Below are 25,609 nucleotides of genomic sequence, written 5' to 3' on the forward strand. Positions count from 1 at the left end.
TAAACTGCTTGGATATTATATTTACCATTTATTTATTTACAGTCAATACCACAAATGATTTACTCCATTAAAAGAAGTCAATTATCCTGCATCCATCCCATTATTATATATTTATCATAATATCACTCTACAAAGTAAATAAGACATGCAGCTTTTAGATTACATTACTGTCATTGCACAATGTACAACTACTGAGACAATGAAACACAGTTTAGCGTCTTACCAGAAGTGCAAAAAGGCAGTAAAGTGCAGAGTACAGAATAGGTAAATAATAGTGCAGATATAAATATGAATTATGTTGTAAGATATATACAGTATTAACAGTATGGACAGGTTGAAGTGAATACACTAAGATATTACAGTTTGTATAGCAACACAATTGCAGTGTAAATGTAATTGGTGGTGTAATTATACAGTATGGTAATATATTCATATTGAACATTTTCATATGTCAATATATTGTTTTCTTTTCAGCTCAATGTTATGAGTAAATATTAAGTATAAATTCAGAAATAATGGTAATAGCTTCAAGCACCCGTTCTTTGAAACTGTACATAGCACATACTTGAGTAAATATAATATATACTAAATATGGAAGGTGGACTGGTAGCTGGAGAGGTGCCAGTTCACCTCCTGGGCACTGCCGAGGTGCCCTTGAGCAAGGCACCGATCCCTCCCCAACTGCTCGCTGGGCGCTTCTCTGGGGGGCTGCCCATCACTCCACCATCTCTCTCCAAAAATTGCATGTCTATGCCTTGTACTGCATGTGTGTGTGTATCTGGGTTAAAATGCATGTAAATAAAATGGAGTGTAAAAAGAATTCCCCCGTTCGTGGGATTAATAAAGTATATCTTATCTTATATCCATACTGTCATTACCTAGGTATAATTAACACATTCTTGTATCTTCAGCATAACTTTTGAAGTCCTTCGTCTACATAAAAATGTATCCCGAAGTAAATTTTGCCCGCTAAAACACAGTGAACCAAATGAATGACTTCAAACATCCTACCTTTATGTTATTAAACAAACAGTCGGTGGTATCTTTTGTAATAAGAAATCACACATACTGTAACTGAAAGGCAGAAAGCATACCTGAAGCACAGCATAATGCTTTAGCCGATAATCTTTTCATCAGCGGTGGCTGTGAAGTGATGTGTGATGTTTGTGACATTTCCAACACTGTGTCGTATGACCTTTCATATCACAGAGCCTTTGAACTGCTCCCAACAGTGAATAAAAAGGAGGGTACAAGTGAGGAAGGAAAGTCAGGAGCTTCTCTGACCAGACTCTCCTGCACGACCTGAGCAGACTCTTTGGATCGGGTAAAATACATCATTTCCCGGCTGCTCCTTCTGGTGTAGAAAAGGGATACTGGTTCCAGTAAGATTTGGCTTTGTACTAAAGGCAATGTCAGGGAAGATGTGCAGCAGCAACAGTGTTGTTCAGGCACAAAAGCTGGTGGATCAACTTCAAGTTGAGGCAGGCATGGAGAGAATCAAGGTATGTAAGAATCTGAATGTGAGCTTCACATCATCATATATCTAAACGGCACCGTTCAGTCAGTTATTTAAGTTCAAATTATGTATAGACGTGCTCTGTGTCCTATATTCATCTTACATCATTACAATGAAATCCTGTGAAATGCCACATTCATCCCAGCAGATCTCCCTAACAGCAGCAGACTTGGTCCGGTACTGTCAGGACCACAGGCGAAGTGACCCTCTGCTCACCGGCATCGCTGCCTCGTCAAATCCTTTCAAAGATAAGAAGACGTGTGTGCTGCTTTGACAGTCCTCAGAAGAGATGAGCAACACATGAGACATTGGACCATATGGACTTCTATGTGGGAGTGCAAACACAGATTTCTACTGTCAAATGTGGAAAAGATAAACCTTTTAGTGTATCCATTTCTTCACTTAAAAGGCTTGAATCCTTTGTATAACAGTATAATCGATGCATGGGGCAGTGAACAAATCCAGCCAGGCACTAGATTTCCAGGCCATTTAATTTGTTGTAACGGATGCATCAGTCAAGTATTGTGCAAACGATTTATAGTCAGATTTATCCAAACAATTAAATGGTTATACATTGTTACAAACACACACAGACGACATACAGTATCTGGACATACCTACAAAAACAGATCATACTATTAGCACTGCTGAGTGCCTTCAAATAAACGGCTTTACAAATACAATCAGTTTCACTGAGCTTTTTTTTTTTGTTTTAAACTAATGCTTTTGGTACAACGTCAGTTGATGATTCAGTCAATGTAAACAGTATAAACTCATTATGCACGCTGTTTAAACACAACAATTAAAAAAAGGGAGATTACCTTCTTCCAATGTAGTGTCTTGAAAGCTTTGAGTACTGGCACAAAATGGCAATTAAGTGCATGGGACAAACATCAGTAATCCACACATTTCATGTACTTATATATTATGTTTTTTTTTGTTTGTTTGTTTGTTTGTTTGTAGAAACGTCTCAACAGGATCAAACACAAGGAATACAAAAAGTTGAGGGATTCTGGCTGGACCAGTGTTTTTTTTTGTCATTTACTCCATGCATGCTGAAAGACCGGTATGGCGTGTACATTCTCCAGGTCTTGTCCCCATCTGCTTTCAAGTCTTTCCACATATGTCGCAGGTCCTGCTCTTTCATTTTCTGGGCCTCCAGACTTCCACACACAAATCTCCTGAGGCTATAGCAAGGACTCCAGCGTCCACACTCAGCTGGCAGTTGAAGACGAGGTATTTTGAGCGAGACGGTGAAAGCGCGGGGAGAGATGAGAATTCATTAATTAATTGCAAATATCTTTTAAACATATAAAGACCACACACAGCTGATGTGTATGTACTGACTGGTGACTTTGTGCTCGGGTTTACTTTTTTGATTTTTCGGAAAGTTTCTCTTTAGTTAAATAAAAAATACCTTGTATATAATTTAAAAAAAAAAGTTATAACATCATCCTCAAAACAATTTGACATTTTAATAATCTATACTATGTGGTTCAAAGTACTAACCCCATTGACTCCAGCTTGGTGATGTAGTGTGCAAAGCGTCCTTGGAGGCGCACAGGGGATATGTACCTGCAACACAGACAAGAAAATACAACTTAGGACCGTAAACAGGTAAAGTAACAAAGAATTAGTCTCATCCTACCTTGACAGTCCGATCAGATGAACATGTGTAGAGGCTTCCGGGGGACCTGTGGATGCCAGTGACTAGAGCTGTGTGTCCCACGTCAAACTGGGACAAGGGTTTAATGGTCCCAGCCTGCATGGAGAAGGAGTGCAGCATGCCGCTGTTGTCCCCCGCCCATACTTCAGATCCACTGTAGTCCATAGACAGCAGGTAAGAGCTCAGCTAGAAACAGAGAGGTTGGCTGGAGTTAGTCACGTTATACAGGTGCATTTGAACATATATGCGCACAAACGCAAACTTAAGAAACCACTAGGTGTGTGTGTGTGTGTTTGCTTCTACCCGAAGTCTCTTCAAGCCTTTGCCTGCCCTGCGGTCATAGACAGCCACAGTGCAGTCTTTACTCCCAGAGATGATGTACTTGTCATCTGCAGCTAGGCACATTACAGCGTTACCATGGAGACGGAGGCTTTTCACCAAGGGCTCAGCAGCTGCGGACAAAATTATGACACAACTGACCTCAGAGACCAAGTCGTTTGGGTGTTATGTCATGTGTCACTGCTCTATCATCACATTTATTGAACCAATCCTCTATCATTAAAACGAATCCTCTTTATTATCTTAATTATCTGCTTAGCACCCTCACCTCTGGTGTCATACATGCTGACCCTCTTGTCGAATGTACCAGCCAGCAATACATCCGTCTGACAGGACAAGCAGAGGACAGCAGCCCCAGGCCTGATCAGGCCTCTCTCTGCACCGCCTGCCTCTAGGTCCCACAGCCTCACGGTGCTGTCGAAGCCCCCTGAAGCCAGCAGAGGTCCCTGAGATGCCAGGCACCAGACCCAGCCCCGATGGGTGCTGAAGTCACCCTGCCCTCCCAGTGTGTGCAGCAACGTGCCACCAGAGCTTGCTTGTAGATCCCACAGTTTGACGTTCCAGTCTCTGGAACCCGTGGCACAAACTTTCCCCTCTCCCCCGACAAGGAGGACTGAGTTGACCTGGGCAATGTGGCCTGAAGGTAAGGTGATGCACTCCAGGGCTGGAGGTGGGCTAGGACTTCTGGAGGGTGGATGTTGCTCCATCTCTACCTGTCCATTACCTAGATTCCTGGGGTCTGCCAAGGCTTCTCTGTGATTAAGAGCACCACCTTGACCCCCATCAGCGTCTTCCATTAGTGCTGCTGCGTCGTCGTCCAGTCTCTCCTCCAAAGCCTCTCTCAGTCTTGCCAGTTGATCCCCACCGACGACGGGCTGCATTTCACCATCTTCCCCTTCCATTGCCACCTCCATCCCTTCATCAACACCGTACGCAACCTCCTGCGCAACCACTCCCACTCCTTCTATCTCACCCTCTCTACCATCTTCCCGTCCTTCCGCAGCGGCTTCTCCATCCTGCCCTCCGTCGCCTCGCTGCTGCCGCCTCACACGTTCCCTTTCCTCCTCCTCATCTTCTTCTTCTTGGGTCCTTCTGGCCACGAGGTGCCCTTGACCTGTCCAGCAGGTTATCAGCTGCTCCATTTCCAGGCAGGCACAAGGCCAGTCAAAGTCCTCCTTTGGCCCCACCGGAAAGCCAGCTCGGGATCCTATTAGTCTGTGTGCCCGGAGCTGCCATGCAGTGTTGTCCTTACCCACATTACCCAGTGCTTGACAGACCTAAAAATAGGAAAAACAGCAGAGACGCTCAGAGGTATGTTATGGAAGTGACGGGCCAAAAGATCTTTGAAACTAACCTTTGGCAGCACGGCGATGACACAGTGAGCGGGAAGGTGCGAGGCAATGTGGGTTACCATCTCCCACGGTAATGACAACAAGCCCCTCGCCTCGGTGGAAGGTGAGGGACTAACATCTGATGAGGTCGCAGGCTGAAGACTGGGAAGGAAAAGCAACACGACTCGCTTATTAAGGTTGAAATGGGAGATGAAATGTAGCTGAGGGTGAAATAAAATAAAAAGACGGTCTCACCTCTGCAGGTCCGAGCTGGACGCTTCAGGAGATGATCCATCCTGGACATGCTGTGCCTCCTCACACAGGTTCACCCTGACCTCAGACATCTCCTCTCAGTACCAACAAAGCCACAAACTCATCCACCGTAAGCAAACATCACTTTAAACTACCTCATGAAGCGTTAACGTTAGCTCCAAGTGCTGCTGACTGGCTGTGTGTGACCGTAAACAAGCCCAGAGACTCGGACAAACACGAAGCAGCCGGTTCAAGAGTCCACAGCCCGAGTCCGAGCACCGCAACGGTTCAGCACTGTCGCCACGGCAACCGAATTAAGGCTGGAATCACACGCAACGGACATTAACCGTCAACTGTCAGCTGTTCATCCGGGGGAACTACAAAAGACTACACAATGCATCACTTCCGGTGTCGGAAGATGACGTCATCGAACAGATGCATCACTTCCGGTGTCGGAAGATGACGTCATCGAACAGCGTGTCAATTGTTCTGAATGATTTGTCTAGTTTTATTTTATCAGAAGTACTTTAAATATATAATATTTAATGAAGATATTTCTACATTATGATGTAATATAATATATATATATATAATAATATAAATATTAATATATATATATTATATATATATATAGATATATATAATATATATATATATATATATATATATATATAATATATATAATATAGTAGCACATTTTGGAAAGAACGTAGAACTATATATTGTGTAAAACAAACATAAAATCAGCTTCGAGGGGAAAAAAAAAAACATTATTACCTATTTGAATACAAGAAAAAGAATTATGTATTATTGTGAACCTTATATTTATTAGGGAAATTTCACATCCATAAATGTAAACTTCAAGATTCATCACATCATTTAAGCTATTTTTGATTGAAGCTGATATTATTTTAAGTCTCTTAAGTTAATTACTAATACAAAATGTCTATAATGAATATTCATGCAGATATTTTCAACCAGTAACCTGCCACAACAGAACTTTATTTATAATGATTACAAAGTCTGTCACATCTAAGTTTTGCTATTATCAGGACACCCAACGTATATATATATAGAATAAGGGATTTATTAAAAAAAAAAAAAAAAACAGTGAGCACTACAGAAATGTGATGAATAGATGAATATCTAATATCGAGGAGTTCAGATTTGGCCATAACTGACCATACGCCATCCAGTCATATACTAGCTTTCTAGTTAGTCCTGTTTATAATTTGTATTAACAATCCCTTCAATACAGAACATGTTAGGAAAGCATGTAGACACATGAAATGTACACACACCTGAGTATTTTGCTCCAACAGCATCTGCTTCAAGATTGGCTTCATCCATTGGACAAATAAAGTGTAGTTGTTATTGGGCATCAGAAGATTCCCAATCCTGCAGCCAAAGTGACATACATAAGAAATGAATGTTCCTCAGTATGATCTGTTGAATAAAGCTATATTTACAATCTGCTAACACTAGTTGATATCAGTTCCTGAAGCTGGTAAAGTTATAACCCTTAATATGTTCACTAAATCAAATCCTATTTTTAATCCTACTTATAATTGGTATCTTGGTATATGCAGCATTAAATCAGATGAAATCATTACCCTTATTTTGACAGGTTTCTTCATTAAAACACTTTAAACAGATACACTAGCTTCTCCTTTGTTGTACAGTATGTCTGGCCAAGTAGCTGCAGAATGCTTATACAGTATGTCACATTGTAGTGTGTCTGTGGCTTTAGGCTATGGTCAGACCGCAAATTCAGGCAAGAAACCATCGTCTGTTGAGGCAAAATGTGGGTAGTGCAGGATCTATCTCACATGGCAATCGGTTTGCTGGTTTGTATTCTATTTTCGGGGTCAACCACACACACATATTTGCTATTGGCAAAAGGCTACGACTGCCAGTCAAAGTTCACCACAGTTAGAAAGTTTACAAGTAATCAGTGAAGCCTGGCCATAGATGCATGTGGCAGCCCTCAGAATCATATTTATATATATCATAGACTGTATCAACCTGGAATCACTCCACTCCAGTGGCGTCATAAGGGAGAAAGCTTTTAATTGGAGGCCAAATTAGTAGGAGTGCAAGATGAGTCAACTTAATATCATTTACCAGATAAAAAACTTTACAATATCATTCAAAATATGCGAAACTACCTAAAAAATGACTTTTTTTGTCGTATAGCACTACACATATGTGATAAAAACACTTAATCTGTTAATCTGACATGCTTTCTGACCTGTCAAGGCCTTTTTTAAACAGATCCTTGCCAGGCAAAGTGAAGTCTCCAATGTAAACCAGGCCCAGACACTTGATCAGATCCTCCTCTATACCTCCAGCTGTGGTCACGAAGACATCCACCTACACAGAGAAGAAAAAATGTATATTATTATTATGTATTATAGGGAACAAATGTAATGTGCTGATCTTTGACTGTGCTTCACATTCCTCTGATTCGAATGTGTCCGCTGAGGTTTGTTTCAATAATGCGTCTGTGAACCAGATAGCATTTGTCAATAGCACAAGGACATATTTCTTTATGTAATGAAGGAGAGTTGTACCATTTTGTGTTCGACGAGGTAGCGGATACTCTCCCTGACTCCACCGCTGATGAGGTTTGAGGTGCAACTGAGGAAGATGGTGCAGCTCCTCAGGCAGGGGCAGGTTGATGGATCTTCTTCAACATATCCATTCACCTTCTTCACAGGTTGTTGACGTTTCTCAATCTGTGGATTTGAAGTGTATTATGAAGACCTATTAATAGTCATAACCTGGTCAATTTATCAGATATGACTTCCTTATTATTACCTATCTACCTCTTATAACTTCTACTAACTTTCTTGTGTGACCGTAAAAACACACAACTGTAGAAACCCATGATAAAGAACATCATATGTCGACGGTCTTCTTGTCAATTCAGCATCAATATATCCATAAAGGTGAACTTGCAAACAAACATTTTGTCACCTCAACAGCTCAAGAACTCTACACTACCAGCATTATTTTACTGGGAGACGACTGTAGGAATAAGGCTAAAAGTTTTTAGAAAATTAGGATTTCTCACTGCTTTATGGATCAGGTACACACCGAATTCAGAACAGTTAATTCATCATCTGTTCTGTGTGTGTGATGACTTTGTGCCTACGCTATCACAGCTGTGCTGATATTCAACACATCAGCACTCCCTCTCCCTCTTCACTTATTTCATTCATAACTGATTCATATATGCACGGCTGCCAGTAAATAAAAATTGCTGCTAGACTCTATACTATGTTTTGCATCAAAGGTAAAAATATATTCCATGAAAGTCCATAGTCCATATAGTGCATAACATTTTAAATATGCTCATTGGAAGTGTACCAAGCATCTCACCATGCTGTTGATCTGCTGGACAGCCAAGCCAAAGTTGGTAGCCTGAAAGCCTGTGTTAAGGCTTGGTAGTCTACTCCCTGGTTGATGTCATAGCCCTGAACCTTTGGTGTATCCTCTGGTACAGGGATGGTCTTTCTGTAGATCCATTCAGCTTTGTGGTTATGGTGTGCCATATTGTCTGAAAGAACTAGAAATGAGATAACACAATATTCATCATAATAAAATGGCTTTGGTTATCAGAAGTTTTGCCAGAGCAGACCTATAAGTCCTGAAATATGTTCCAGTCCATCTGTCAATGCAGACCGTTGGACATAAAAACATGTGCAACTGGTTAACGCAGCTCATCATGTCCACCAATAATATGTAGTCCTACCCGCTTTACAAGCGTGTTAAATGTTTTCAATCTGCTCAAACTTAAACTCTGTCAGTACCAATTTAAAACCGGCCCTCTGCAGCCTCCCGACTGGTGAACATGTGCTTTGTGATGTCGGCATATTGTTTAAAGGTAAGAGTCCATTGATGACTGGCATGGAGAGGACTCTTGTTAGCATGGGAAGCATGTGTCTCAGAGACTGATGTCAGTTAGCTTGCTTTGGAGGCCAGTGTTGAGTTTGTGAGGTAAAAAGGACAACCCACCAGTTATTGAGAAGCGCCCACATAATAAACTTTATTTATATATTACACATGATCCCATAAATTTGCTTGCACTCATACCAGCAGAGTTACGAATTAGCAGCTATACATAAAACTAGTCCAACCATATATAAACCTCCAACATAATCTGGTCACTTCTTTTTGTCCATTTCTAAACTGAACCCTTTGGACACAAAAACACATGCAACTGGTTAACGCAGCTCATCATGTCCACTGTTAGTATGTATGTAGTCCTACCTGCTTTACAAGCGTGTTAAATGTTTACAAGCTGGTTTATTAGACGCTGACATTGCAACCTTGTTATTAAGGTTTTGACTTATCAGGAATCAGTAACGGTCCTCTGCATACATCCCTACTGGTGAACATGTGCTTGGTGATGTTGGTATATTGTTCCAGGTACGATATCCTGCAAGGAGTTCATAACGCTTTACAGAACTAAGTCACACGCCACCAATTATTTCACTTATTTTGTAGAAAATGTATCATATTTTATGGAGAAAATAAGGCTGCTGTGCCTCAACTCTCCGTTATTTACAGAGTTTCCTGACAGACGGTAAATTTCTACAAACTATTGCTGCTTTTAGCCAACACTAACTAATTTTAGCTCAGTTTGTTATTCGTGCTCCCTGGACTATGAGCTCCATTGTTTGTACCACAGGCATTTTGGACCTCCAGGAAGAGACAATTTTCAGGCCTGGGGCATGGAATAATGCTGACGGGGAGCAGGGCTAGTGTTGTGCCAAAATAAGACGAAACATGGCAGAGGCGAAGAGACGGAAGAGGGCGATGACGGAGGAAGCTAAGAAGAGAAAAGGAAAGTGTGACCTAGTAAGAGACCAGGTAAATTTGGGATTGACTTTTAGTTGTTGGTGAGAGCTTTGTGAAATAAAAGACTGAAAGACAGACGCTGGCTTCTTGCTGCTGGACTATTAATATAAGTAGAAAAAGAGAGAAAGTTAATATTGTATTAAAAAGGGCCCAATAGCCTGTTGTCATTACGTTCACATGTGAAGAGTTCAGAGAAGTCAAGTGTGCCAATTTCTGTGCGTCGCTGAATGCTTCAACTTGAGAAACCAATCCATTTGGACAGATTGTTCACAAGTGAAAGAGACCTTTTTAAACCATGCCTTTCCATGGATGACGTCAGTCACAGTCCGAAGTCTAAACCCAGTCCTCATGCCCTGACTTTAATGTTTAAATTACAACAAATGTAAGACGCTTGACACAATTCAAAACTGCCTTAGTGTGATTAAAGAATGGAAGCATCAAAATGTTTTATAAGTGATAAGACAAAAACGTTTATCGGCACACCGACACAAACCATTAATCAAATTCAGTCGGCTCACTTGCTCGAAATTTTGAATTCTCTCAGTGTAAACCTTTCACTTACCATTGTGACTGAAGAGAAAAATGGAGAGATGTACGGTACGTTGTGTCGCAAATATACTCACCAAAGCTGCAAAAATACAAATGATAAAATTGCAGTGATATTAATCTATAGCAGTTAGTTTGAGGTTCAGAAATCTGATATGCTCGATTTGGTAGACATGGACGGATATGCAGCAAAGAAAAGTTTGATATTGTTTCATCCTAACAAATGAGGAAAATCTGTATGTTTAAGGCTGTATGAGTGCCTGAATCCACGTCACTGCGCATCAATACGTAATATATTGATGCGAGCTGACGTTAAGGGAAATGTTTCATTGATCCACCCATTCACTCCAGTCAGTGTAACCAGAACAACCTGTGACTTTAATTCCTTCAAAAAAACAATAACTCCATGGTGTGATTAAACCTTACAAAATGTCATTACACGTTATTTTAAACACACATTCAAACATTGTGGCACAGCTTATCTAATTTATAAAATGGACAGTCTGGGGTATAGTTCCCACGAAAACATTGTATATCATAAAACCAATTCATAGATATACAGTTGGACAATAAAAAAAAACTATATGACTTAGTAAATAATTCTCAAACTTTGTACTAGTTTGCATACAGAGAGTCTCTTAAAGCAACATTCTAACTCTTCTACCATAAATAAACTATTTTGCAGTACTTCATGTCTACAAAACGTCTTCAATTTCACCATTACATGTCACAGAAAAATTCACATTAACCTTCTGTACAAAACAAACAAACAAACAAAAAAAAAGATATTTAGTTGAGACTGACCCTGCACAAGCTGATGGCATGATTGTCATAACTCTGTGGCCATGTGTTTGGCTTAAGATTCCTGTCCAGTTAATCAACCTGAATATTCCCAAACAGAATTTAAAAAAGATCATGCCCACATTGTGACGCATGTCACCAAATTTAAGTACATGTTCAGATTTATTAGTCTGTACATTGTACAAAGAACACTTCTTCTGCTACTAAAGGCATGTTGTGTAATTCATCATTTTGTCCTGACCTAAACCCCGGCAGCTAACGTGCAGACGTTCAGAAGGTGGATGGGTCAGTTTGAGGTTGTATCAGAATGTTTTTACACTTCAAGCTTTCGTTGGTCTTAATTGCACTTCAGCCAGATTTCTGGCTTATAGCATGAACGGACTTTCAAAGTTCATTTTGATTTAATTTGCAAAATAAGGCTGGAAACATGCCTTCTAGTTTATCAGGAAGCAAAACTTATTTGCAAAGTTTACGTAATTTCTGGTCTGACCCAAACATGTTTCAAACGATTACAATACAAAATTCTCAGCCGACTCAAAGCTTAATAGAAAAAAAATTTATTTTCCCCTATTCACAAAAATTAAATAAAAAGGGATACATCAGATAACATCCCACCTGCACCACAGTTGAGCAAAAAAAAGAAAAGAAAAAAAAAAAAAAGTACATCAAATTCAATTGCCAGCCTCGATATCAGATTGAAACAAAGTTATGAATTAGTTTTCCACATTCTTCCCTAAGGTATGCACCAAGCACCGACTCTTCTTCAGTCCAACCACAACATCAAATTTGACATAATAAAAATGGTCCGCTATAAAACAACGAAAACAAATTATTCTTTAAATAAAAAGAATTAAAAAAGAGAAAAAAAAAACAAAAACAAAAAAAACTTGTAAAGTCCAAAACAATTTGTGCACTGCAGCACAAAAATAAAAAAATAATAAAACAAATCAAAATAAATAAATAAAACAAAACCTGTCACATGAGCACCAAAATAAAAAAAATAATAAAAAAAGAAAAACTGTGGACAACTTGCTTTTAAATTTACTTCTGTATATAGCTTAGTGTATCACAACAGAGCGAGGAGTGGTAAAGTCAAATTTATTGATTTTTTTTTACCAATTCTTTGTGGCACAGGAGCGACATCTTTCTCTCTTGTAAATAAATGCTTCACCAGTTGCTGCTCCATAAACATCTGTCCAGCCTGTGATAAATGAGTGGCCACTTTATCTAAATGCGTGCACACATCAGTAACACTTGTGCTACAAAAAAAAAAACAACCTCCATGTCACCGCACATCAATTCTTATTCTAGAAAACATGTAATCTATTGATGTGAGCTGACGTCAAGGAAAACCATATAATTTAGAAAGGAATAGAGTTTGATGTTTCCCCATTGATGATTATGTGAGCACCCTGATGATCAAACAGATGTGAACTGGCAGGCAAACGGTGACTCTCTCAGTGGCCACATCAAGTCAGGCATGACTCAAACTATGCCCTGGATATAATTTTATTGTAGGGCTGGTGCAACATTTAAAGCGGTACTTGTGTACACGCCTTTATAGAATGTTTTATAAAACACCAACTGGCCGACAGGCCACACATACTTCCATTACAAGCGTCCACTACGGACAAGGACTAAAGGATTGGGTCGGATAAAGTCCATCACTCTCTCACATAAGCTAACCAGTGTCAGGGGGAGAACTATTAGGGACTCGGAGTCAGTGTATTCCCAGGCATATCCTACACAGTATCGACGGGTGAATCTATGGCGACAACAATCACTAGTTTGATCAGAAGCTGGATAAGTACCTTATTAGTCCAGCAGCGAGTTGCATTGCCATTGACAAAGCTCTTATAAGGTAGATCCCTCCAAACAGATCTGATATAAAACGACTTAAAAAAAAAAAGAAAAGGAGCAGACCCTTTGAAAAGCATGCAATGTTCATAACAAGGAGAAGCCTTTACGAATAGCATCGATGAAAAAGACATACTCGAAACACAGATATGGATTGACAGGTGCACTGGGACATGGATCCAAAATACTGTAATGAAGATGTCTCCCCGCCTCTTAATTCAATCCATTTTTTAGAAGGCGCTACATTATAAAACTATGTTAAGAGGCCTGAAGTCTTACCCTAGTCATTTTTACCATTGCTTAACATTATCATCATTACGCTTACTTTAGCAAGCCATTAACAGTCTTAAAATCACTTATCAAAAAAAAAAACTATATCTCAAGATCAGTATATTATTACTGTATGTCTTACATTTGAAATTCTAAATTTCTTACAAAAAAAAAAGAAAGAAAAAAGTGCATTTATATCAGTAAGAACCAATCCATTCTTGGTGATGTCTTATCGCTCTCATTAAGTCCATTTTGTAAATACTCTAAAAACGAAGCAACAGCAGCAAAAAGGATTCTCAGCCTGCCTACAGTATTTGAACTCTTTGTTGCAGTGAGTGATTTCTCCAGACAAAAAAAAAAAAAAAAATTCAGACTCGAGCTGATTCCTGTATAAATCTACCTAGAAGTTGGTCTTCACACACACAGCCTCCGTGAATCTAAAAAAAAGGGACATTGCTCAGACAATATGTATGAGGAAACAAAAGAACCACGAGCCGACGGCGTCAAATTATGGCAGCCTCCGCACACCGACAGTAATGTATTAAATCAAGAGTGCAACAAGACAAAGACATTCACTCAAACATGCGTCACTTAAGAGGTGATAATATGCCATGCAATAACTTGGTACTGCGGTGCTAAAACCTTTTTAAGAGGACAAACCTACTGAATCTTTTTTTTTTTTTTTTGGCCTCAACTGAAGAGGGGGGAGAAAAAAAAAAAGAAAAGAAACCTAATGATTTCGAGAGGAATTCAGCAACCGTGGGAAGAGGAAGGAAATTAAATTCAGCTAAATGTACATGTGAAAAAAGAGAATAAGACCCATGTATATATGCACACCAAATGTTTGTTTTTTTGCAAATTTTGCCATAAAAGGTGCAAAAGATTTATGTGCACATTTCCTGCAGTTACATAGTAAAAGCGTTTTGTTTAGCCTCTGGCACGAGCCTGTTTTTAAACACATCTACGTGTGCGAGTCATTCTACGGACTACGTGCATTGTGGTATTTGGGACTGTGGCACCCTATGCTGGTTCAGATAATTCCTTTTTTGTTTTGTTTTTTTATGTACCCATCTGACACCCCGCCCTCCCCTCCCAGCCGTCAACCATCCTAACAGAATAATCAAAATCGAGGAGGGGGGGGAAGGTCAAAGCCGAACCCCCTGTGTTTGTCCTCGCCTACCTAGGATCCCTGCGGTGCTGTTGGCGAAAGTCATTTTTGAGTGTGTTGGATTTAGTGAGGCATTTAATCCGAGAGGTATATGTATATCCCCAGTTTACCCTCCCACACCCACCACCCTCCTCCCACCCTCCCCTCACAGAGACACACAGGGCGCGGGGGGAAAAAGGGGCAATCCGCTGAGTGGAGGATCGAGGCCAGTCACATCCCTCCAGCTCTTGTTTTTCCCCACAGTCTGGGCAGTGCAATGAGTATCCCAGTAACCCTTCCCCTATATTAACCTGCAGGAGAGACAAGCAGAGGAACGGAGACGAGAGATTAAAGTCACATTAAAAACAAACAAGTAGGATGCAGTGATGTGAGTTAAAAAAAAACTTCTGGATCAGAAAATTTAGGAACAAAATGTATCATTGTTTATCAATGAGCTGGGTGTTTCATCATTTCCAGAAAGGGGGTCTTGGGGGTAGACTGTCGGGACATTTGCTAGACATACCTAACAGGTTGGTGTCCTGTGTGGACCAGGGGGTGGTTGGGTTAGACGCCGTAGCAGGCCGACAGGCGCTCCTTCAACAGAGGAGGAAACTGCTCCGAAAACTGCTGCCAGTTCTCTTCCCCGACCTGATCCTTGAAGCCATGCAAGATCTTGGAAAAAACAAAACAAAAAGACTGTCATGGATAGTTCTTCGATCGACTTAAACGACTGACGTGTGATCATCACGTGGAAATGTTTCCTCCCTGCACAGAACGCTCTACACACACTTCTCAGAGTCAAAAATCATCCACACCGTGTAATCAGATTTCGAATGTCTGATGAGTGATCATCACAGAGTGTGGTGAGCCAGCACTGCACATGGGGAGGGGACATTTCACACTAGTCATCTCAAATATGTTGGACAGGACGGGATCAGCGTTTCCTTTTTTTGATGGAGCACTCACCTTATAAAACATGTCTCTCAGGTCGTCCTTGGGGTTGACCCACGAGGCCACGGCGTCACAGAAGAATATGAAGTCCTGGACAGAGAAATGACACGGTGAGGTAGAGGCTCCCAATCTCTTTAACCTCTTTATCTCCCAACAGCTTGAAAAAGCATTATCACCTCACCTGCACCACTCCTGCGGGATTGACACCGATCATCACGCAAATTCCCCGGAAGGCCGAGTCCTTCTCTTCGTTATCTCGGATGTTTCTCAACGATGTGCACCTAAGAAATAAGAAATTACTTTTATTTATGATGAGCTAAAATAAAACTTCCTTTTCCTACACAGTTCAATGAGGAGGGGTTCTGGGATTTGGACCAAAGCAGAATAATAAGTATGTGTGTGTTCACACACACACACGTGTGACTCACCATGGCCTAATGAACTGCTGTAGCTGTGGTGCCACTTCTTGGGGACAGACGTAACCCAGTCTACCGATCGTAATGGCTGAACAAGGAGAGACAAAACAATTCATCGTAACTCCCTAATGTGACCATCGGATACTTTCCAACATTCCCAATAGAGATGTTCCGAGGTATTCTGTGCATATAGGACCGTGTGTGTACCTGTGTTTTCCAGCAGAGTCTTGGGTGTGTTGGGTCTATTGATTATCTCCACCAGGTGTGGCAGTACCATTCCCACGTAAGGCTGCATCTCCGCACCTAGAGAGACACGGAGAGCGAGTACACCGTTAACGGACTGAGGAAAACGTGCCACCTGCAGTGTGGACGTCATGGCCACACTGTTAGAATATTGTGATGTGAATCAGGCATGAGACAGCCCGTCGCCCACATTAAAACCACTAAGTAGCAGAGAGAAAACCTACATACTAGGCAAGTCTCAACATCAAAAAAAAAAAAAAAGGAAAATCTCATTTGATTTTGCAGTCTTTGGTCTAAATGATACGCTCACCAAGACAATCCCTTGTTTGCTGCTTGACACCTGTGCCTGTAAGGAGATCACACAGAGTGTCACTGGGCTGACTGGATGCACAGCGGCTTAACCAGGCATGCATGCAAGCACACGCACGTTCATATAAATGTGCAAGCATTCGATGCTACGCCAAAAAAAAAAAAAAAAGGGAAAATGGCACACTGCATGACTCACTTCCACAATCGGGCAAAGATCACCAAAATCCTGGCTGTATGTAAGACGTCTGGAAAAGATTTGTAGCCGACTAGAGCTATGGATAACCGTTCTGCCAAAGGCAGTATGATCTGCTGCGGGCTGGCATGGCTCAGGAGGTAGAGCAGCTCCCGAGAGTGTCAAAGGCTCCTTGAGCAAGACACTAAACCCCTAAACTACTCCCGATGAGCAAGCTGGAAGCCTCTGCAAGACGTGTATAAACACACTGCATATGTTGTAGAGAGCTTTGAGTGGTCAGTATGAAAGTGCTCTATTTCTGTTTAGCGCCATTTACGGACCGTGCTGATCTGTTTGTATGTGTGTGCCACAACTTTCCACACGCGGAAACCTGCATGCGAGCACTCAACTCTGCAAAATAGAAGAAGGTGTGCAGTATCTGGATCAGAAGATTTAGGAACAAAATGTATCATTTTGTGTCAATGAGCTGGGTGTTTCATCATATCCAGATACCGAGTACTTCTTTTTTGTTTTTGAATGGCTGCATTCACTGAAAAGAACACTCACCCATCTGCATGGAGATCTCTCCAATGGCCCAGGTGGCGTTGTTACACACAGAAATAAACTCTGGGTTTAGATTGAGCCCCAGGATGGGCATGAACTCAGCTGGAAGGGAAGACATGGACGCACTGATTACAATCCAAAACACTGACATATAATCACTTACAACATCCCGTCTATCTCCTGTATATCAGACAATCTGTGGTGATAACAGTCAGTCAGTGCTGGGTGCTTCCTGATAAGAGGAGATGTAATTCGATCCGTCTGCGGCTGCTGCGTTACTCAGCTTTCTGATGGCGCACACTCACCGATGCAGGGTTTCACGTGGAGGAAGCAAGCCTTGGTTAAATCGCCCAGCAGAGCGAAGGAGCTTTGCCTCACCTCGGGCATCGTGTCCTGCAACACAAACCACACACACATACCTTAGTGCAATACTAACTCCTAACGAACACTGCTTGATAAGTCGCATCAACAACACACTCCCAACATTACCTGCATGCACTGGAAAAGCAAGGTCATGATGTTAGAGCGCGCCACGAGCTGTTCCACGTGGCCCCCCAAGCCCTCAGCCAGGCCGCTCAGCAGATCCAAGGCCACGATCATAAAGTCCTTGTCTGGAGCCTCATACTGGTCTGGATGCTGGTTATACATCTGTACGGACAGGACAGACAAGTTTCATCTCTCTCTGCTTCTGAGGATGTAATTCACGCCCTATTTATTTTATGTGTGCGTCTTCTCACCATAGCCTGAGCTAGTGTCTTCTGGACTAGTGTGACACAGCGTTGATAGACGGGCTCGCAGTAAGGCAGGAACCCACTCTGGAGAGCGGTGGCTACCGACGACAGACACTGGAAGAAACACAGAGATGACTTGTAAAGTAAACATGCACGTGAGCGCCCGACTGCGCCATGTAGAGCAGCGTGGGGATGTTCAGTATCTGGATCAGAAAATTTAGGAACAAAATGTATCATTCTGTGTCAATGAGCTGGGTGTTTCATCATATCCAGATACCAGGTAGACATAATCTAAAACAAGAGTCAGTCCGTCCATGTGTCTGATAAAATCAGAATTCTCACCTCTAGTAGTGGGAAGAGATCCTTGTCTTCATCCTTCAGCTCGTTCCACTTGGCAATAAGGGGGGGCATCAACTTCTGAATGTACTCCTGAGAAACAAAAGAAAAAATTGGTGTGATCAAAGATCAGTATGTTCTAGCATACAGCGAAAAAAAAAAACCCCTGCACAGTTACAGGCACTTACCGGCTGATTGAGGTGGTGACCCACTGAGTCTGCCAGAGTTCCTATGGCATCGTAGAGAATAAGGAGATTCTTATGCTGGTACTTTCCGAAGGCAAACACCAGCGTGTCCAAGATGAAGCTCAGGTAGGGCACCAGCTCGGTGCACGCCTCCTCCTCCAAGGTGGCAAATGCACTGAGAGGAAAAAACAAGATAGAGGGCATAAATATTGTTCTTCTAATCCAGGAAAAGATACAGGGTATACAGGATTTGGATCAGAAAACAATATGGGAACAACGTGTATCATTGTTAATCAATGAGCTGGGATTGTCATCATATCCACATACAAAAAGGGGAAGAGGACTGCGAAGCTTCTCACCTGCAGGCAGCCTCCTGCACCCTCTTGTTGCCGTCCAGGATGCGTTTAAGAAGCTCTGTCATGAGGGGTTTGAGGTAGGAGTCGGGGGGCTGGGAGACAACCCAATGTGCATAGCGACTCAGGGTCCAGCAGGCAATGGAGCGCACCAGGGCCTTTTTGTCACACAGACACTGGATGAGGTGCGGGATCAGCTCCGGCAGGTAGGGCACCATGCCCTGCATGCAGCCTGAGACATGGAGAGAGGAAGTGTGAAAAACGGTACCACTGTCGTGCAACTGTGTCGCACGGAGCCTTTAGCACATCTGGATCAGAAAATATAGGAACTATAAGGTATCACTGTGAATCAAGGAGCTGGGTGTTTCATCATTTCCAGATGCTTCGGTCGAGTCGGTCAACGTGTACCGACACGATATGAAAAACTACAGACATGCCAGGATACAGACGCAGAACTGTTCAGACGGCTGAGTGAATATGTTTGGGACAAGCTTTAGAAAAAAATGTATCCAATTAGTCTATAGCCTGCTAGATTTTAAGTGGGTCAGTGGACTTATGCAGTGGTCACTCCAGATGACTCATTCTGTCCGGCAACAACATCTGTACTGAGCCTGTGGCTTCGCCCATGTCTGTTTATTCCTATAGTGGAAACATTTGTTCGGGTGGAGGTGGGGATTTGCAGAGATTATGATATTCAGACTGTAGTGCATCTATTCAGCTTTTATGAGCAGGACTCTGCAGCGCAGTCAATGAGTAATTAAACTTGATACAGCTAACTTGTGGCATCTCCACTAACAAGTCTGCAGTTTCTGTAGGTGCTCTGAATCTTACCCTCAGCTATGGCCCCCAACACCAGGATGCCAGACTCCTTAATGACCCAGTCGGGGTGGAAAAGCAGGCCTTTCAGGAGCGGCAGGAGGTGGGGCAGCAGGTCATCGCGGAACACGTTGGCTAGCACGTCCAGTGCTGCGGCAGAACACTTTCCTGCATCAAAAAAACAAACTCCAAATTAGGATCTCTTAAAAAACGCCTCCACCTGCAAATTATTTGTTTCACAGGTGACTTGACAGCAGCAGATTTATTAAAAAAACAAAAAACAAAACAGTGCCACTGCAGCTGTTTAGAAAGCTGTAGCACATCTGGATCAGAACATATAGGAACTATAAGGTATCACTGTGAATCAATGAGCTGGGTGTTTCATCATTTCCAGATTCTTCGTGACATAAAAGTCGACTGAATTCTGAGCGGCATAAAATATGAACGCCGCCTAAACTGTTCTCCGACACTTACGCAGATTCCAGTCAGACAGAGTGTCGTCGTCGTCGTCATCGTCTTCCTCGATGTCCTCCCCCTCCTCGTCCTCCCCTCCTTCGTGCTGCAAGGTGACAGTGCGCGACTTGTGGAAACGGGGCTTGATGTCCTGATCGCTGTCTGGAACTGCCTCGTCCTCCTCCACGTCACCCTGGACACACACATACAAACGTCATACATAATTATGATATGTGCCTTTGAGATATAAAAGGCAGAAATTAGAGGGTATTGTAAAAGAGTACAAGAATAAATAGAGAATTCACCTTTAATAGTATGATGTCTATCTCCGAATATTTCATTCCATTTACCAAGATAGGCGTCAGTCTATGTTAAGAGGAAAGAAGGAGAGTTTGTTGGTGAAAGAATCATACATACATGTTATAGTAAAAGAGGTTCGTGCTGATAATGTCATTATGTATTAACACACATTCAAAGTATTTAACATTCTACTCACTGCACCAGATGTCCGGACAGCATCTCCTTACAGATCGGTTGCTCTGCTAAAGTCAGCCAAAACTCACAGGCCTCCAGAGCCACATTCTCATCAGGGTCCTGGGTTCTTTGCAGCATGTACTGCACGAGACAAGAAACAACAAAAAAATGTGATGAGATTGACAGAAAATAAAAAGAAGCTTAATAGCTCGGAGTCGAATCTGGATCAGAAAATATAGGAACATTGGGTATCATTGTAAATCAATGAGCTGGGTGTTTCATCACGTCCAGACACGTGGAGTGAAATACGAGCTTGGTGGTCTCGATGTTCTCCAACATCTCACTATGTGAAAGTACGGTATGTCCACAGCTGATTGTCCCGACACTTACCGCGATGATGCTGTGCATGTGGGGGATCAGGCGGTCAATGCGGACCTCCAGTAACATGACCAGGGCTCGGCACACGTTCTTTCGAACCTCAGAGTCCTCATCTGCTGCCAGCGCAAACAGGCTCTGGTAGGAGAAGAAGAATATCAGGATTGGGATGAACAAAAATAGGTCAGTAACAAACAACTTTCTCTCGTCTACTATTCAAACACTCGGCTTACCTCTATGAAGGTGTCAATGTGGTCCATTAGAGCCTGCGCTCTGCCAATGATGAACTGGTTCACACAGGCTATGGCATGAGACCTGCAGGGACAACAGGAAAATTCATTAAGCCAGTATAACATCAGTCAAGCGTTCAAGAGAGGATTTGTGTTTAAAAAAAAGGGAAATTGTTAACTGGTAACTCTTTAAGAAGCCATTGTAAGGTGATCAGAATCTGGGTCAGACAGTATGAATACAAACACCTTCACAGTCAGTCAGTCAGATGTTATTATGCATCACACCCAGATCCTAATCTCACACATCAGAAACCAGTCGCCTTCTCTCCTGTACCTAATCTTGGGGCTGCAGTGCTTGAAGAACTGAAGGAATTTAGGAATCATAATGTTGAGGGGTCTGTTCAGCGCATCGCTGTCCAGCAGCTCCGACGAGTCCTCGCAGATCTTCTGCAGTGCTCCAAACGAGCCCTGAGACACGGACATACACAGAGAGGCTGTCAAATCGAAAACATACAGGGACAACGGAGGAGAAAATGAGACCCCATCAGAAAATACAGCTTTCTGAAAGAGTTCTGAATGCACTGTGCAGACTTTGTTTGACTTTTGTTTGTCTCTGCACACTGCACACAGCTTTGTTGCATCACCAGGTTGGGATAAATTTAACATTTTTATTACGACGTAACATTTTGTGACTGTATGTAACTCCCAGCACAGCCATACATACCTATAACCTGAGCGAAGGATTTAAATCAAGAGCATCAAAAAAAGACAAATAAGGGCAGAGTGGGCTAAGTGCAGACCTCGCAAGTGTTGTAGTCCTCGGAGTTGAGCAAGTTGCAGAGCTGGGGCAGCAGCTCGGGCCATGTTTGTAGCTCTCCCTTAGAGGCGATAGTAGTGATCAGGATGCCTAAGAGGACCAGAAGAGATAACACACTTCAGATAGATAGTGATTTATTATTAATAGAAACATGAGCAGTTTGGCTTCTGCAGCTGCTCTGGATCAGACAGTATGAATACAAATACCTTCACTGCTAATCAGGTGATTTTATGCATCATCTCCAGAGAATAAAGAGGAAACAGAGCGAGAAAGGAGGAGCTGTATAGAAAAAAAATAAATAAATGGTGTGTGGATGGAAGAAAAACACACAAACTCACCAATGGTGGCTCGGATAAGCGGTGAGGGGTCACCGATGTTGTTAAGACATTCCTGCTTGATGAAGTCCGCAACAGTTGGGGGGAAGTTTTGGTAGTGGGCTTTGACATTGTTTTTCAGTATCAGACCGCTTAGAGAGCGAGTCGGCTCGTCTGGAGAGAAAAAAAACAAACAATCAACGTGTCAGTGTGGACTTTGACACTTGCCATGTATAGACAGACGTATGTTGTTGAATGTGTCATGTGTGACATAACGTCTTGCTTTAAAAGTGTATGGGGAATACTGCAGGGCAATGATATGCAGATGTTACATAAAAAACGCGCCCGGCTACTCACCTTCAGTTTTGAGTCGTGTGAGGACAAAGATGAGATAGTTGTTGAAGTCAGGAAACTGGTTGAGTTGTTCAAGTTTCTGGCACGGCAGTTAAGGACAATTTCACTGATCGCTGCGCTAAATAATCTGACAATTGTACGATGGTCCAAAAAAATTATGACAATCACCAGTAATTTCCACATACAATATTTGGAGTGGACCCACATATATTCTCCACAAAAAATATATGAATTACATTATAAAAAGGCATGAAGAGACTTCAATCATTCATTTGCACTAGCTTTAAAATCCAGCATGCCATTAGAGACAGAATTTCATAAAATATAATTTACTGGCTGTACTGTGCACACCATCCATGCACGCTGTGGTAGGATACTTGTTGAACAGCTCTCTGTGTGACTGTGTTTGGCGACTGTGAGTCTTTGAGCAGTTGGAGGACCTGCTGAAGTCCCTGCTCATCCGGCTGCCACTCCATCCTGAAAAGAAACGGGACACAAACACGGTGTATATATTAATTTAAGACCCGTACACGCCCGCCTTCTGTTTGTATTATTTTTTTAGATTCGATTACAGAGGAGAACCAAGGAAGCAAGTGGTTTCTGGATCAGACAGTATGAATACAAAACACCATCACTGGAAGTCAGATGTTTTTTTTTTTTTATGCATCATCTCCATAGCCCACATGCGCGATAAGAAAACTCAATGTACGGAAGCTCAAATTTCCCCAATTCATCGGCATAATAATAATAAGAACAATGAATAATAATTTCTCCCTATTTCTGAACTTTTACACCACCAGACTTTACACACGAGTAATGCATTCGACCTTAACGTGTATCAACTGAATGCATGCATGCATCAAATGTAATTTTAACCTTTAAGACGTCTTTAGTAATATCTGACGGGCCTGTGCTGAGCATTTTTACAACAATATACTACTTAAAATTGAAAAAAAAAAAGTATTGCTCTGTCTGCTGAGATTTGTATAAAAGCTTGAGATTATTGTTTTGTTTTTCCATCTAATCAATGCATGCAAAAAGAAAAATAGAGGAAATAGAGCAAACAGTGCAGGAAGTTGAAGCTGCACATGGTGTGGCTTCAAGGTGGAGGAGGCCCACTAGAGTTGGGTGGTGGTAATTTAAGGGAGGAGGAGGAGGAGGGTGGAGGGGGTGATAGACACGCAGAGGCATTTGGCCTCTGGATCCCAGCATACCTAAAAAAAAATGTATTTGTAAATCAGCTTGCGGTACACACACACAAAAAGAGGACATTAGACAACACGACCTGCTAAAATCTGTGACCCGGCTTATCCGCTCCAAGTTAATCCTAACCCCCCTCTCCACACACACACACGACACCCGGTCTGTTGTGCCTAAAGTTACAGAAACGCTTCGTGTCTCAGTGTTTCTCGTTCAAAATGTGCACAGACTGAGACCAAAGCACGGCCGTGTAGTGTCTGCTACACCGTGAGAAAAGTTGTCATGTAGCAAGGCCGCCTCTCCCGGTCTCAGGCTATCACGCTTTTACCGTAACTACGCACATTTGACTCGTTAATTCACTCCCGTAATAACGCCAGTTACCGATTAACCCGCCGGGTGTTTGCGCAGCATTTTTAAACGTTTAACAGTTTGACCCGGTTCTTGCTCAAAGTTGCCTCTTCTTGCTCCGGCCTGGTCGACAGGGCAGCTCCAGGCTAAAGAGAAAAAAAAAAGGTGGCCACAATGTGCCCGGCTTTAAAGCATAAAACAGTCAAATACAAACATCTGCGCTGCAAAGGAAGCCTCGTACTAACTCTTTGATTGAGTAAAATGTTTAAACGGACACGTAACGCGCCGCGGTGTGTTAACAAAGCTCGCGTTAAGGTTTTACGGTAACGTTACAAAGTTGGTGAACACGTTTCGTTAGCCGCTAAGCCTCCCCGGAGCTAACGCGGCTACATAACGGTCGGTTTGATTTTCGCTTCGTCCGGACATCTTACCCGACAAACCGGTCCGACCGACGGCTACCGTGTCTGAAAGATGTGTCAGGAGTGTACACGTACCAATACTATACGTACAATATCGACGTGAAAGTTGAGTTATCAGTACTAGGCCGCTCTCCAGCCGTGCTTCGCAGCGCTTCTTCTTGTTCAAATGAGCACGCCGACTGGAATTGACCTATGGCGGCTTCCGTCCAGTACACATTTCGCTAACTACGCGAGATTACGGAAAAAATAATATATATTATTTTTTTGTCACGTTTTAAAAAATAATCGTTCATAATTAATCAATAAAGTACAAAATAAACACACAATATAAATAAATATATATATAAATATTATAATATAGGCTAATAATATGTATAATATATAAATAATGTTTTCTTTGTATAGCATCTATATTTTATTTTGCATTTGTATTTATATGGTGGTTTTATCTTTGTCTATACTGTTATATATATTATTTTAATAGTATTAAAAATATTTAAAAATATATAAAAAAATGTTCATAATTAATCAATAAAGAACAAAATAACACACAACAAAAATAAATATATATATATATATATATATATATATATATATATATATATATATATATATATATATAATATGTATAATTAAAATAATGTTTTTTGTATAGCATTATATTTTATTTTGCATTTGTATTATATTGTGGTTTTATCTTTGTCTATACTGTATATATATTATTTTTCTGTCACGTTTTTAAAAATAATCGTTCATAATTAATCAATAAAGAACAAAATAAACACACAACAAAAATAAATACATTTAATACATTTAAAATACATTATTTTTGCATTTGTATTTATATTGTGATTTCATCTTTGTCTGTACTGTACTATTACCTATATAAGCCCCCTGTAATTTTCGTTGTGCTGTTGTACACTGACAAAAAAAGCTTTCCATTCTATTCTAAATATAA

At 41.5% G+C, this 25,609-nt stretch overlaps 3 protein-coding genes and 1 pseudogene across 5 annotated transcripts; 1 reads left to right on the top strand and 3 right to left on the bottom strand.

Moving 5' to 3' along the window:
* The first annotated feature begins 1,213 nt into the window (after positions 1 to 1,213).
* LOC104934333 (guanine nucleotide-binding protein G(I)/G(S)/G(O) subunit gamma-7) lies at positions 1,214 to 1,874 on the top strand. The gene is made up of 2 exons (XM_010749971.3): positions 1,214 to 1,502; positions 1,665 to 1,874. Exons 1-2 carry the CDS (start codon positions 1,410 to 1,412, stop codon positions 1,788 to 1,790), a joined length of 219 nt encoding a protein of 72 aa, XP_010748273.1. The 5' UTR covers positions 1,214 to 1,409; the 3' UTR covers positions 1,791 to 1,874.
* A 168-nt stretch (positions 1,875 to 2,042) lies between these two features.
* fbxw9 (F-box and WD repeat domain containing 9) lies at positions 2,043 to 5,505 on the bottom strand. Its single transcript, XM_010749972.3, has 7 exons — positions 5,108 to 5,505; positions 4,876 to 5,014; positions 3,790 to 4,798; positions 3,486 to 3,634; positions 3,165 to 3,368; positions 3,026 to 3,091; positions 2,043 to 2,734 (listed from the first exon to the last, which is right to left on the bottom strand). Exons 1-7 carry the CDS (start codon positions 5,194 to 5,196, stop codon positions 2,660 to 2,662), a joined length of 1,731 nt encoding a protein of 576 aa, XP_010748274.3. The 5' UTR covers positions 5,197 to 5,505; the 3' UTR covers positions 2,043 to 2,659.
* Positions 5,506 to 6,287: 782 nt separating this feature from the next.
* On the bottom strand, positions 6,288 to 8,661 carry LOC104934338 (deoxyhypusine synthase-like; annotated as a pseudogene).
* Positions 8,662 to 10,867: 2,206 nt separating this feature from the next.
* Positions 10,868 to 24,858, bottom strand: LOC104934335 (transportin-2). 3 transcript variants are annotated; one of them, XM_019265026.2, is made up of 25 exons: positions 24,742 to 24,858; positions 23,062 to 23,161; positions 22,688 to 22,763; positions 22,355 to 22,504; positions 22,000 to 22,106; positions 21,534 to 21,667; positions 21,203 to 21,284; positions 20,985 to 21,107; positions 20,617 to 20,735; positions 20,426 to 20,486; positions 20,142 to 20,313; positions 19,683 to 19,835; positions 18,858 to 19,083; positions 18,502 to 18,673; positions 18,320 to 18,406; positions 17,984 to 18,091; positions 17,736 to 17,894; positions 17,552 to 17,639; positions 17,250 to 17,348; positions 16,166 to 16,261; positions 15,971 to 16,046; positions 15,724 to 15,823; positions 15,558 to 15,632; positions 15,115 to 15,263; positions 10,868 to 14,902 (listed from the first exon to the last, which is right to left on the bottom strand). In XM_019265026.2, exons 2-24 carry the CDS (start codon positions 23,158 to 23,160, stop codon positions 15,156 to 15,158), a joined length of 2,670 nt encoding a protein of 889 aa, XP_019120571.1. In that variant the 5' UTR covers position 23,161; positions 24,742 to 24,858; the 3' UTR covers positions 10,868 to 14,902; positions 15,115 to 15,155. The 3 variants fall into 3 exon arrangements, with proteins under 3 accessions (XP_019120571.1, XP_019120572.1, XP_027141209.1); XM_019265027.2 differs by having other exon boundaries at positions 24,727 to 24,858; XM_027285408.1 differs by having other exon boundaries at positions 24,664 to 24,858.
* Positions 24,859 to 25,609: the final 751 nt, after the last annotated feature.

The sequence above is a fragment of the Larimichthys crocea genome, chromosome XII (genome assembly GCF_000972845.2).
Source record: "Larimichthys crocea isolate SSNF chromosome XII, L_crocea_2.0, whole genome shotgun sequence".
Classification (NCBI taxonomy): Eukaryota; Metazoa; Chordata; class Actinopteri; family Sciaenidae; genus Larimichthys; species Larimichthys crocea.